This window comes from Ochotona curzoniae, unplaced genomic scaffold (assembly GCF_017591425.1).
Source record: "Ochotona curzoniae isolate NIBS_2020 unplaced genomic scaffold, NIBS_Ocur_1.0 contig_2754, whole genome shotgun sequence".
Lineage (NCBI taxonomy): Eukaryota > Metazoa > Chordata > Mammalia > Lagomorpha > Ochotonidae > Ochotona > Ochotona curzoniae.
In genome coordinates this window covers 24,091,554-24,102,140 of record NW_024465582.1, presented here as the reverse complement: position 1 = coordinate 24,102,140, position 10,587 = coordinate 24,091,554, and the positions used below count along the sequence as shown (strand labels likewise).

At 48.5% G+C, this 10,587-nt stretch overlaps 1 protein-coding gene across 3 annotated transcripts; it reads right to left on the bottom strand.

The window, feature by feature from the left end:
* Positions 1 to 4,588: 4,588 nt before the first annotated feature.
* Positions 4,589 to 9,953, bottom strand: FST (follistatin). Of its 3 annotated transcripts, none has more exons than XM_040977684.1 (6): positions 9,652 to 9,953; positions 7,610 to 7,801; positions 6,919 to 7,137; positions 6,376 to 6,600; positions 5,484 to 5,714; positions 4,589 to 4,712 (listed from the first exon to the last, which is right to left on the bottom strand). In XM_040977684.1, exons 1-6 carry the CDS (start codon positions 9,734 to 9,736, stop codon positions 4,630 to 4,632), a joined length of 1,035 nt encoding a protein of 344 aa, XP_040833618.1. In that variant the 5' UTR covers positions 9,737 to 9,953; the 3' UTR covers positions 4,589 to 4,629. The 3 variants fall into 3 exon arrangements, with proteins under 3 accessions (XP_040833618.1, XP_040833620.1, XP_040833619.1); XM_040977686.1 differs by having other exon boundaries at positions 4,589 to 4,992; positions 9,652 to 9,917; XM_040977685.1 differs by having other exon boundaries at positions 5,484 to 5,711; positions 9,652 to 9,752.
* Positions 9,954 to 10,587: the final 634 nt, after the last annotated feature.

Sequence of the window (10,587 nt, the reverse complement as noted above, 5' to 3'; positions counted from 1 at the left end):
TTTATAGAGAGAGAGATTTTAAGAGAAGGTTTTTAATCCGCTGGTTCATTCCCCAAACAGTCTGAACTGCCAGAGCTAAGCTGATTGGAAGCCAGGATCCAGGAACTTCTTCTGGGTCTCCCACGTGAGCCATCCTTCTCTGTTTTCTCAGGTCATAAGCAGAAAGCTGGATTGGAATTGGGGCAGCCAAGACATGTACTGGCAGCCATGTGGCAAGCTGGCACCATAGGGTAGAGGAATAGACTGCTGTGCCACCTTGCTGGGCCCATACAATGAATTAAAAAAAAAAAGACTCATTATTTATTTGAAAGACAGACTTGCAGAGAGAGAGAGAGAAGGAGAGTATGGTTGAGAGAGGCTGTTTCATATGCTGGTTTATTCTTCAAATGGCTGCAACAGCCAGAGTTGGGCTAGACTGAAGCCAGAAGCTAGGAGCTTCATCTGGGTCTCTGACACGAGTGGCCAGGGGCCAAGCACTTGGGTTGTCTTCCAGTGCTTTGCCAGGTGCATCACAGAGGACAAGGATCTGAAATGGAGCAGGCAGGACTCGAACCAGCACCCATACAGGATGCTGGCATTGCAGGTAGTAACTTAAACTTTTACACCAAAACAGTGACCTCGTAATCTGCCTCTTTGGCATTTTAGGATATAATTTCAGACTTACAGAAAAGTTACAAAGTGCAGAAACAACCAGCAGAACAGGAGAAAATCTTGGCACACTACGAAAAAGATAGGGAACTAATATACAAGATTTACAGAGAGCTTCAGGAACTCAGTGACAGCAAAGCAAGCAACTCTGAAGAAATGGGTGAAGGGAATGGACAATTTTTGAAAGAACAAATTCAAATGGCTGACAGACATGAATTTTGCATAAGCTTTTAACTTGGGTTTTTCTTATTTTGTCATGTGGATATTTGCGTGGATAAGTTCTATAATATTTTTACTCCCAAGCCATTTCAGGGTAAGCTGTATGCATTTTTGACTTTTTCTCCTGAATACTTCACTGTGTGTTTCCTGAGTCTAAGTATATTCTCCTACATTGCCGCAGTAATCAATTTCAGTACATTTGTCATTGATGCAATACTTTTCATTTGATAGTATTCTGTTTGTGTCGGTTGTCCCAGGATTATTACTCAGCATTTTCTCCTTAGGTACAAGATATAGTCTATAGTCGTGTACTGCGTTTAGCTTCTCTGTTTGGGAATGATTTTTAATTATGTTAGATCTTATTTTTATCTTGCTTGAGGAATCATATACTGTATGGCATAAAAAAAAAATCTTAACTTGAGGGCACGGAAGATGAAAATCAGATCTATGATAGATTTTTTTCGTTAGTTATATTTTTGTAATTCCTGATATTTATTAGGATATGGTCATACTAATTAAAACTAGTTAATAGAAACTGTTTATTACATACATACATACAGAATTAGACTTTCTTGGGTCCTCGTTGAATTCCTAACAAGAATAATCTAATTATGTTAATATATTTTACTTTAACATTTTTCATTTACTTATTTTTTTTACTGGAAAGGCAGAGACATACAGAGAGAAGGGGATACAGAGACAGAAAGATCCTTCATCTGCTGGTTCACTCCCCAAGTGGCTGCAATGGCTGGAGCTAAGCTGATCCAAAGCCAGGAGCCATTAGCTTCCTCCGGGTCTCCAGTGTGGGTGTATTGTCTCAAGGCCTTGGGCCGTCCTTGACTGCCTTCCCAGGCCACAAGCAGGGAGCTAGATGGGAAGTGGAGCAGCCAGGATATGAACTGGTGCCAATATGGGATCCTGGTGCATGCAAGGTGAAGACCTTCAGTCACTAGGCTAACATCCCAGCCCAATATATTTTACTTTTAAGAGAGAATTTTTCTTCTTCTTCTTCTTCTTTTTTTGCTGCTAATTAGTCTAATGCAGGATTAGCGGAAAAGTAGGAAACTCCAAGAAGGAAAATGAGATACTGTTTGGTATTTAGGAAGAATGTTTGATGTTGATATGTATGGAATAAAAATCTTAAATAAATCATCTGGATGTTGTTTAAAAGGCAAGCTATTAATCTTATCACCCCGCCATTTCAAAACATAAATTGGTTTCTGTTACGTTTGACACATTGACTCCAGTCATCAATGGCAGTGTTCAAATGTCTGTAGCATCCAGGACCAAGTGGCACAAAAACTCCAGGAAGGGCTGTGAAACCACTGCTGACTTTGCCTTTCTGAGAGCTTCTGCCAGGCACAGCTCACCCACGCTGGAGATGTTAGGATTCTGACATTCTTGGGTCAATCTCAGCTTGTTTGCTTTCTGCACTTCTGTTTCTCTTTTTGAGGGACTCCAGGGAGGGAATAAAGCGAAACCCTAGGCCCCTAATCATGACGACAGGCTCTGGCTACGAAAGTCCCTCTGTCTCCACTGAATCTCCTGCTTGATAACCACGGTGGAGAGTCAACAGTCGCTGATAATGATTTTTAGTGATTATTCCCATGAAACAGAGTTTCTATAAAGGATAAAATTTGAAAAAGTAACTGGAGTCAAGCACTTTGAGAAAAACGTGTATTTGTACAGCCATTTTGGTAACAGTCTCCGTGCAGTTTTCAACTGTTTGCATTTGGTATTTTTCACGTGCTTGGGCTTTGATTATGTAGCACGTTGAAAAGCAAACGTGTGTTGAGGAACTGCTTAGGAAGCCGATGTATTGCGGTGTGTCCCGGGGGCGCTGACTGATGCTCGGAAGGCGTTCTGTGGCTCGGAGCACCCACCCGCTTTCCCATGAATGTCATGTTGAATCCCCATGAACCACATACATCACTGTGAAAAATCTCCACTCTTATCATCACCTCACAGTCTTTAGAAATAATACTTATTTCTGTCAAATATTAGGGTCTGTTTTACTTTTCTTTGTCATGTGCTGCTTTTCTCAGAGATCTAAAAGCCACTTTATCTTAAAGTTATATATATATATATATATTACGTATTTCATTTGAGAGGCAAAGAGATAGAAATCTCCCATTTGCTGGTTCAGTCCTGCAGTGTGTACAGCAGCTGGGAATGGGGGATCGCAATGTGGCTCCACCATGTGGGTGGCAGGGGCTCAAACTCTGCTGTTCTGTAGAGTGAGAATTAGCAGGCAGGACTTGAATCCATGGGCGCATTCTTCATCAGGGATGTGGCGTCCCAAACAGGGACATAACGGCTGGGCCCGTCACCTACCCCAGAGATATCTTACTTATCAGGGAAGTGGAACATAGGGTGCCCCAGTCAGTGGAAGTGAGTTTGTAAGAAAGGCAGCTAAGAGGGTGGTTGCTTTCAGGAAACTTCAGTCTTGGTGCAGCACAAGGAGGCGCCTACATCCAGTCTCCTCCATCAGTGTGACTCCTTCTGTTGGCCTCCTTTCATTCATAATCTGCACCGAATTTCATTCATAATCTGCAAATGTCACCATTTACAGTTTTACTCAAAACCCCAAACAACCACTTTGGGACCATGAGGAATTGCGGCCACTGGCTTTTTAAAATTTTTTTATTTTTTCACTCATCATTTATTTACAAATACACATTATAACTTTTATATACATTGCACATTTACATGGTAGAAAAGTACAAAACTATATATTTAAATGAATTTATATTTAACTTGCCATGTTTGAAAATATAAAATTGCATCAGAAAAAAGTATTATGAAAAGCAAGAAACTTGAACTGATAAAGCTTCAATATAACTTTTAGTGACACATTGGTTGAAAAAGAACTAATTTGAAAGGTACAGCCAACTAGCTTAAAGGAAACACCAAACAGAAGTTGAATGTGTAGCCTCCACCTTCCTTTAGTCTCCTGCTACCCACATCATCCCATTTCTTTGGATCTATATCTTCTTGAGAGAGCATCACCAGACTTCTAAAGCAACTGTCTGTCTTTCCCCCCTCTCGCAAGCGTCTTCATCCTTACAAGAATGCTGAAGCAGGAGTTTCCGCAAAGATGCGCATCCTCTGTACCATGTCTCATGAGTCAGTTATAATGCCTTTTGGTCAGTCAAGATTCCTTGTAAACAAAACCCGAGGGATCATGTATGTACAGATCAGGCAGCAGAGAATCCAATAAATAAACATGACAGAAACAGACATGCAAGTTTGTTAAAAGTGGAAAGGGGTCTAACAGTGAAATGCGGGGAGATAGGTGAGTGAGTGAATAGTAAGGAATGGACTTAAATGGTTTACAAGGAAAAAAAAAAGCTTTTACTTTACAAGCAAGAGACCTCACAATAAATAACAACTGCTCTTCCTTTCACGAATAAATTTCTTCAAAAACAAGGTGTACAGTCAACCAGACATTGTATGTATAAATTAGAAAAACATGACACAGTATAAATAAATGTCTACAAGTCTCAACTATGGGCCTCATCCAGTAGAGCTCACAGTGACCGCCTCTCCATGTCCGATGAGTAACCAAGGTGGCCTGGGAGAGAGCTTTAGGACAAAGGTTCTTTAATCTATAGTTTCCCCCCAAATAAATAAGCATACACTTATTTACAGTATCGACAATATATTTTTTCTTTTCTTTCTTTTTTCTTTTCTTTTTTTCCTTCTTTTTTTTTTTTTTTGCTCAAAGGCTATGTCAACACTGAACATTGGTTGGTGGAGGTTTTACCACTCTAGAATGGAAGAAATAGGAAAGCTGTAGTCCTGGTCTTCATCTTCCTCCTCTTCCTCGGTGTCTTCCGAAATGGCTAGATGGGGGAATACAGGGGAGCTGTTGTTTAAATGTGGACGACAACAGCGCGGAAGCAGCTCAGTGCCTGTGTTCAAAGCCCTCTGAGACAGCCATATAACAGCGTTGTATTTTTATGTGACTTGCAGTGAGATGCTTTTATTATTTTTTGTTTGTTTTTGGCATCTGCTGTTATGCAATAGTTTAAACTTTTTTTTTTTTAAAGAAACATAATCTATGAAGTCAAACACTGCAGAAAGTTCTGAAGACTCAATGGCTCAGGTTTTACAGGCAGATTCCTGAAATTAGATAAAAAGCGCTCTTGTGTTCTAGGTATAACTGCTTCGGGTCCTTACCTCAGAGTTAGTACAGGCCACTGCAAAAAGCAGCAGGCCAATATGACAGGATATAGCTGTCTTTGGTAAAAAAATTAAAAAAAAGAAAATAAAGAAAACCTACCCCCCAAACCAAAAACCAACTAAAACTTTTGGAGCAATTAGATTCAAGTGTTAATAAACAGGAAAGCAATAGTACTGTGGCAAAAGAAAGAGGGTAAACAACTGGAAGTAGGTCTTCAGAGGCCATCCAGGTGTGTAAGCCCTAAAAACCTGGAAGCATTGCAGAGAATCTTCTTGGGGAAACCACCTGACTGCTGGTTGAAGTCAGCAGCTGCCTACATGGAGAGAGAAACGGGGCTACCTGGGGAGGCTTGCATTCCTTTTAAGTGTCTCTTCCCCAGGGTTTGGCTGGGAGAGCCTTAAACTGCAGCACGGGCAGCGATCACACTTACAGTTACAAGATCCGGAGTGTTTGACTTCCAGTAGCACACCCGAGGAGCAGGCAGCTTCCTTCATGGCACACTCGCTGGCATAAGTGGCATTGTCACTGGCACAGACAGGCTCGTCCGACTTGTTGTCGGGACACAGCTCGCCACACAGGGAGCAGCGGCCTCTGCCTGCCTTGAAATCCCATAAACACTTTTTCCCACCGGTACACTGGATGTCTTCACAAGACTTTGCTTCTAGGATAGAATATATAGGGTGGGTGAGTCAATCAACTTCACCATCTCCCCTCTTTCTCTAGTCCCTTGCATGTAGAGAAATATATAACTTTTACCTTATTACTTCTGGGAGTGGGTCATGAAGATGTTACACAAAAATGCTTGATAATAAAAGTGAAGTGCTTGCACTCACACACATACAAACACACACACACCACCCCTTGCACCTCATGTATTCTCTACAAGTGCATGAAAACAATCATTTTGCGGGGAACAGGATTTTAGAATATCCTTGAAGTGACTATTTCTTACAAGTGGGATCTTTAAAAAAAGAATTCCATCCATTGCTAGAATCTGATAACAGATTTCAGGAACTGTGAAGTAATTATTTTTCACTCCCAGAAAGTCTGGCGCTTCAAAAAAAAGGGCATAAAACTGAGTGAGTTCTCAGTTTTCTGAGTTGGAATACTGTGTCCTGCGTCTCTGAACATAGCTGTCAGGGCTTCTAGAATAAACAGATTCCATGCTCAGAAGAGTTTACTCAAACTGCAGAGCAGCCTGCCCTCTGGTGTAAGCCCATGCTTGGGAGGTCTTAATGATCGCCTAGCTTTGCATCCGCTACCCAAGAGCCAGCCCCTCGTCCCTGTGGTTTCTTTTGCCACCCTACACCTGGAATACGTACTGATACACTTTCCCTCATAGGCCAGTCCGATGGACCTGCCCAGCAGGCAGGTGGCTTTCCTCAGGTGGCAGGCACTGGGGTAGGTGATTCCGTCATTCCCACAAAGGTATTGCTCAGGGGAGGTAGGCTCCGGGCAGATCCGATTGCAGGTCACACAGTACGCGTTATTGGTTTGGTCCACCACGCACGTGGAACTGCCTGGGCAGAACACATCCCGACAGGTTTCTGAAACACAGAGGGAAACAGACAAGAATGGGCACCTGTGGCCTCTAAGGAGCGAGCACCAGGTTGTGATGGAGGAGGCAGTTACGGAATTCAAGCATCCAGTTTCGAAAGGCACTTGGAGAACTCTACTGTTTCTAGGTCCATTCCTTGGCACTCTTAATCTGTCTTGTCAAAGTCAGAAGGCCTCCTTTACATGCTAGTGCTATTATCACTGTGGGTCTCATCCCGCCGGCTGCACTCCCCGCCCCCCCCCCAAACCTCTGTGGCATGGAGCAAGTAGCAGGCTCCAGGAAGGAAAGCAGGGTGGGCGGGACCTACTTTTACATTTGCCCTGGTACTGGACTTCCAGTTCCGGCTGCTCTTTACATCTGGCTTTGAGGAGGGCACATTCATTGCGATAGGTTTTGCCATCCATCCCACAGACTGGACCCTTCCAAGTGATGTTGGAACAATCCGGGGCGCAGACGCAGCGGGGTTTGTTCTTCTTGTTCATCCGGCATTTCTTCCCAAGGCCACAGTCCACATTATCACATGTTTCTGTGAATGAGAGGTAGGGATTAAAACTAGTATGCCAGGCCAACTGGCTGTCCGTGGGTCAGCCAGGAGGGCTTGTTGGTGCTGTGTCCATCCTGTACCCATCCCTAAGTCTGAAGCCTAAGCTCTCTCCCTTGAGACCCGGTATGGGGTGCAGGGGTGGGGACTGGAGGCAGCACCCCAAAACCATATCCAGGAGGGAGGATGTGTTGGCTTCCTCATGCATCAACAGTGGCTAATGGGTCTGGTGACCTCTGTGAGACCCTGCTTTACCTACAGTTGTGGCAGGCAGGGATGGGATTCCAATGGTTTCCCAAAGCCAATGGCTTCCCAAAGCTGGGGGCAGGCAGGAGGGAGGAGCCCACCCACATAGCTCTCCAGGGAACCATTCGCCTGGCCAGCCAGGTGGTTAGGGGGAAGCCCAGGGCAAGATGCCCTGTGCTGAGGACCTCAGGCTGGGGAGGAAGAGGCCCACCTTTGCAGGGGATGCAGTTGGGGGCACCCCCATTGAAGATCATCCATTTGAAGAGCGTATTGTCGTTCACATCCTCCTCGGTCCATGAGGTGCTCAGGCGACCCGTGCTACAGCACTCTTCCTTGCTCAGCTCAGTCTTGTACAAGACCTGGCAGCGGCCGTTCTTGGCTTGGCGGAGCCAGCAGTTCCCAGCTGTGAAGAGACAGGGGCGGGGAGGTGGATGAGCGGGGGCCCTGGGAGGGAGACGGCCAGCAAGCGAGCAAAGACCAGGAGGGAGTGAGCTAGGAGGAGGGGAGGGATGGGAGCACGCACAGCCTGGGGAGAAACAGGGAAAGTAAATAGAAGGGGGTACAGAGGTGGGGCAAGGGGAAGGTGGTGGGGACGGGGCGGGGGTGGAGGGAGTTCTGGCCCAGCACCGGGAGGTGGGCGAGGGGCAAGGAAGGCGAGGCAGAAGCTAGAGCGCCCCAGCCGTATCAATGTCAGTTACCAGTGACCCAGACACAACACGTGCAGCTTGCATTGACTTTTACTAGACTGTTTACTTTTATTCGTCCCATTTCATAACCTGCAGCGACTCGAAGGGCAGATTAAAGAACCTGACAAAAACAGGATGCGACGGATGTTTTTACATGTCGGTTTCATGTAGGCGGTACGGGAATTATTTGTGACAGGGGTGAAGAAAGAAGAGAGGGAGAGAGGAGAAGGAGGAGACGGAAACACACACACACACACACACACACACACACACACACACACACACACACACACACACACACACACACACACACACACACACACGGGCGCGCACGCGCGCGCGAGAGGCACTTGCGGAAAAAATGAAAGCAAAAAAGCAACCCGGAGCTGCCCCGCGCAGCCTCGAGGCGCAGCCCGTCCGACGGGCCCGTTTTGCAATCCGCCAGCCCGGAGCACGCCCGGGGCCACCGCGAGCTTTCGAAATCTCCCAGGGCTGCTTTCCCTGACGCCCACGGCCCCCACCCCCCCCCGGCGCGGGCAGCACCTCTGCCTGAAAGGCAAAGGCGGGCAGCTTAGCGCGGGGCGGCGCAGAGGGCCGGGGGCAGTGCCCTGCGGGGCGGCTCACAGCCTGGATGCGCACCCACCCTGCGGGCAGAGTACCGAGGCCCGGGTCACGGCTCGTCACACCTGGCTCCTGCTTACTCCCACCTAGCCAGAAACCTTCTCGGGGACTCTGTCTACCCTTCCCCTCTTCTAACGTTCAGATTTGGGTCAGGAAGTATGACTTTACAATCACTGCAATACAGGCTGTTATGATTTTTTTTTTAATTTTGCCCAAGACTAATGTTAATAAACTGTTATTTTTAAAAAGATAAACTTCAGATTTGCTCTTGGTGCATCTCAGCGTTTAAATCAATCATGAACACTTTCGCTGTTTTACAAAAAGTTAACAGAATGAAGGGGAGCATTGTGAAGTACTCAAAACACTCTTGGGTAACAATTTGCCCCCCCCCCCCTTTTTGCGGGGTTGGAAGCAGCATTCATTGGGCAGAAATCTACTTCCCCCGAAAATTTTCAGCACCCACATTTCCAAGTTTGGGCAAAGTTTCTGAAACCCTGTCCCTGCCACCGGGAAACAGCCAGTGTGTCTGTCTCCCCAAACCCCAGAAGTCTCCAAAAGATGTGAGGGCGGAGGTTCTACTACAAACCGGGTGGCGGAAATCCGCAGGCTGTGGATGCTGGTCCCCCAGCACGGGAGATTCCATCTAAAGTCATCCTGGCTAGAACGCGCAGCATCCATCCACCCCGAACTACTTGAGGCAGACTCCAGTTCACTCCCTATCCTTTTAAAGGATCGCCGAGCTCCCAACTCCACTGCCCCGTCCTAAAGTGTCACTGCCTCCGGTTTGCCGGTTCCTCTCCAACCGCGGAGTCGCTAAGTTGGTCCAGAGCTGCGTAGCTGCGAGCACCGCAGAGTGGAGACCACGGAAAAGTCGAGCCCCCCGTGTCCGCAGCCGAATCTGCCCAGCGCATCTTCCCCCACTGCCCCATACTCCCGCCTCGCTTACCCTGGGCGCTACGGTCCTCCATGAACTGGCAGAGCAGCAGAAGCAAGAGGCACAGCCCGCCGGGCTGGTGCCTGGCGCGGACCATCCTGGGGGCAGGCGCGGGGCGAGGAGAGCGGCGGCGGCGCGGGGGAGCGGGCGCAGTGGCGACGGCGGGCAGCGGGGTGGCTGGTGCGAGTGGCGCGCGTCTCAGAGGCGAGCGGCGGAGGGCGCAGAGATCCGGGCTCAGCCCCGCGCTCACCGCCGGCAGCCCGCGCGATTCAATGGACGTCAGAAGCCGGGCGCAGCCGCGCTTTAAATCTAGACGGGGGTCTCCGCGGTTTGCGGTGGGCGGTCTCCCAGTGTGTGGGGCTGTGGGAGGGCGGCCTCGAGCGAGGGTGTGCGCGGCTCCTTGGGGGTGGGGAGCTTTTAAAAGTTCACTGTGAATCAGGTGACATTTCCCACCTTCTGGAAACCCTTCCCAATTATCTGTCGGAGGTGCCCGAAATCAAAGCAGCAGGAGGGGAATCGCCGAGTTCTTATTTGCGTAGGAGCGAGAGGGAGGGGGCAGGAGGCCGGGGCGGGGGGTGGGGAATGGGGGGGTGGGGGCGACGCTCGGGGGTGGGGAGCGGGGAAGAACACCCACTTCAAGTCCTGCACGCCGCCACTCGCAGGCAGCGCGCTGCGCCTGGGGTGGCGTGAGTGCGAGTGTGTGTGTCTGTCTGTGTGCGTGCGGGTGTGCGACGCGGGGCGCGGTGGGATCGGGCGGGGAACGCGGGACTGGGTCCCCGCGCCGCCGCTCCTCCGCTGGGGCAGAGACTTTTGTAAGCGACCCGAGAGCCAGGGGCTGCTGCTGGAGGGAGATCACCTCGCTCAGGGTGGGGTCGCACCCTGGCCGCCGGAACCCCCACACCGGGCTGTGCGCGGGGACCCGGCGAGGTTTTGTGTCTGGGTCTGGAC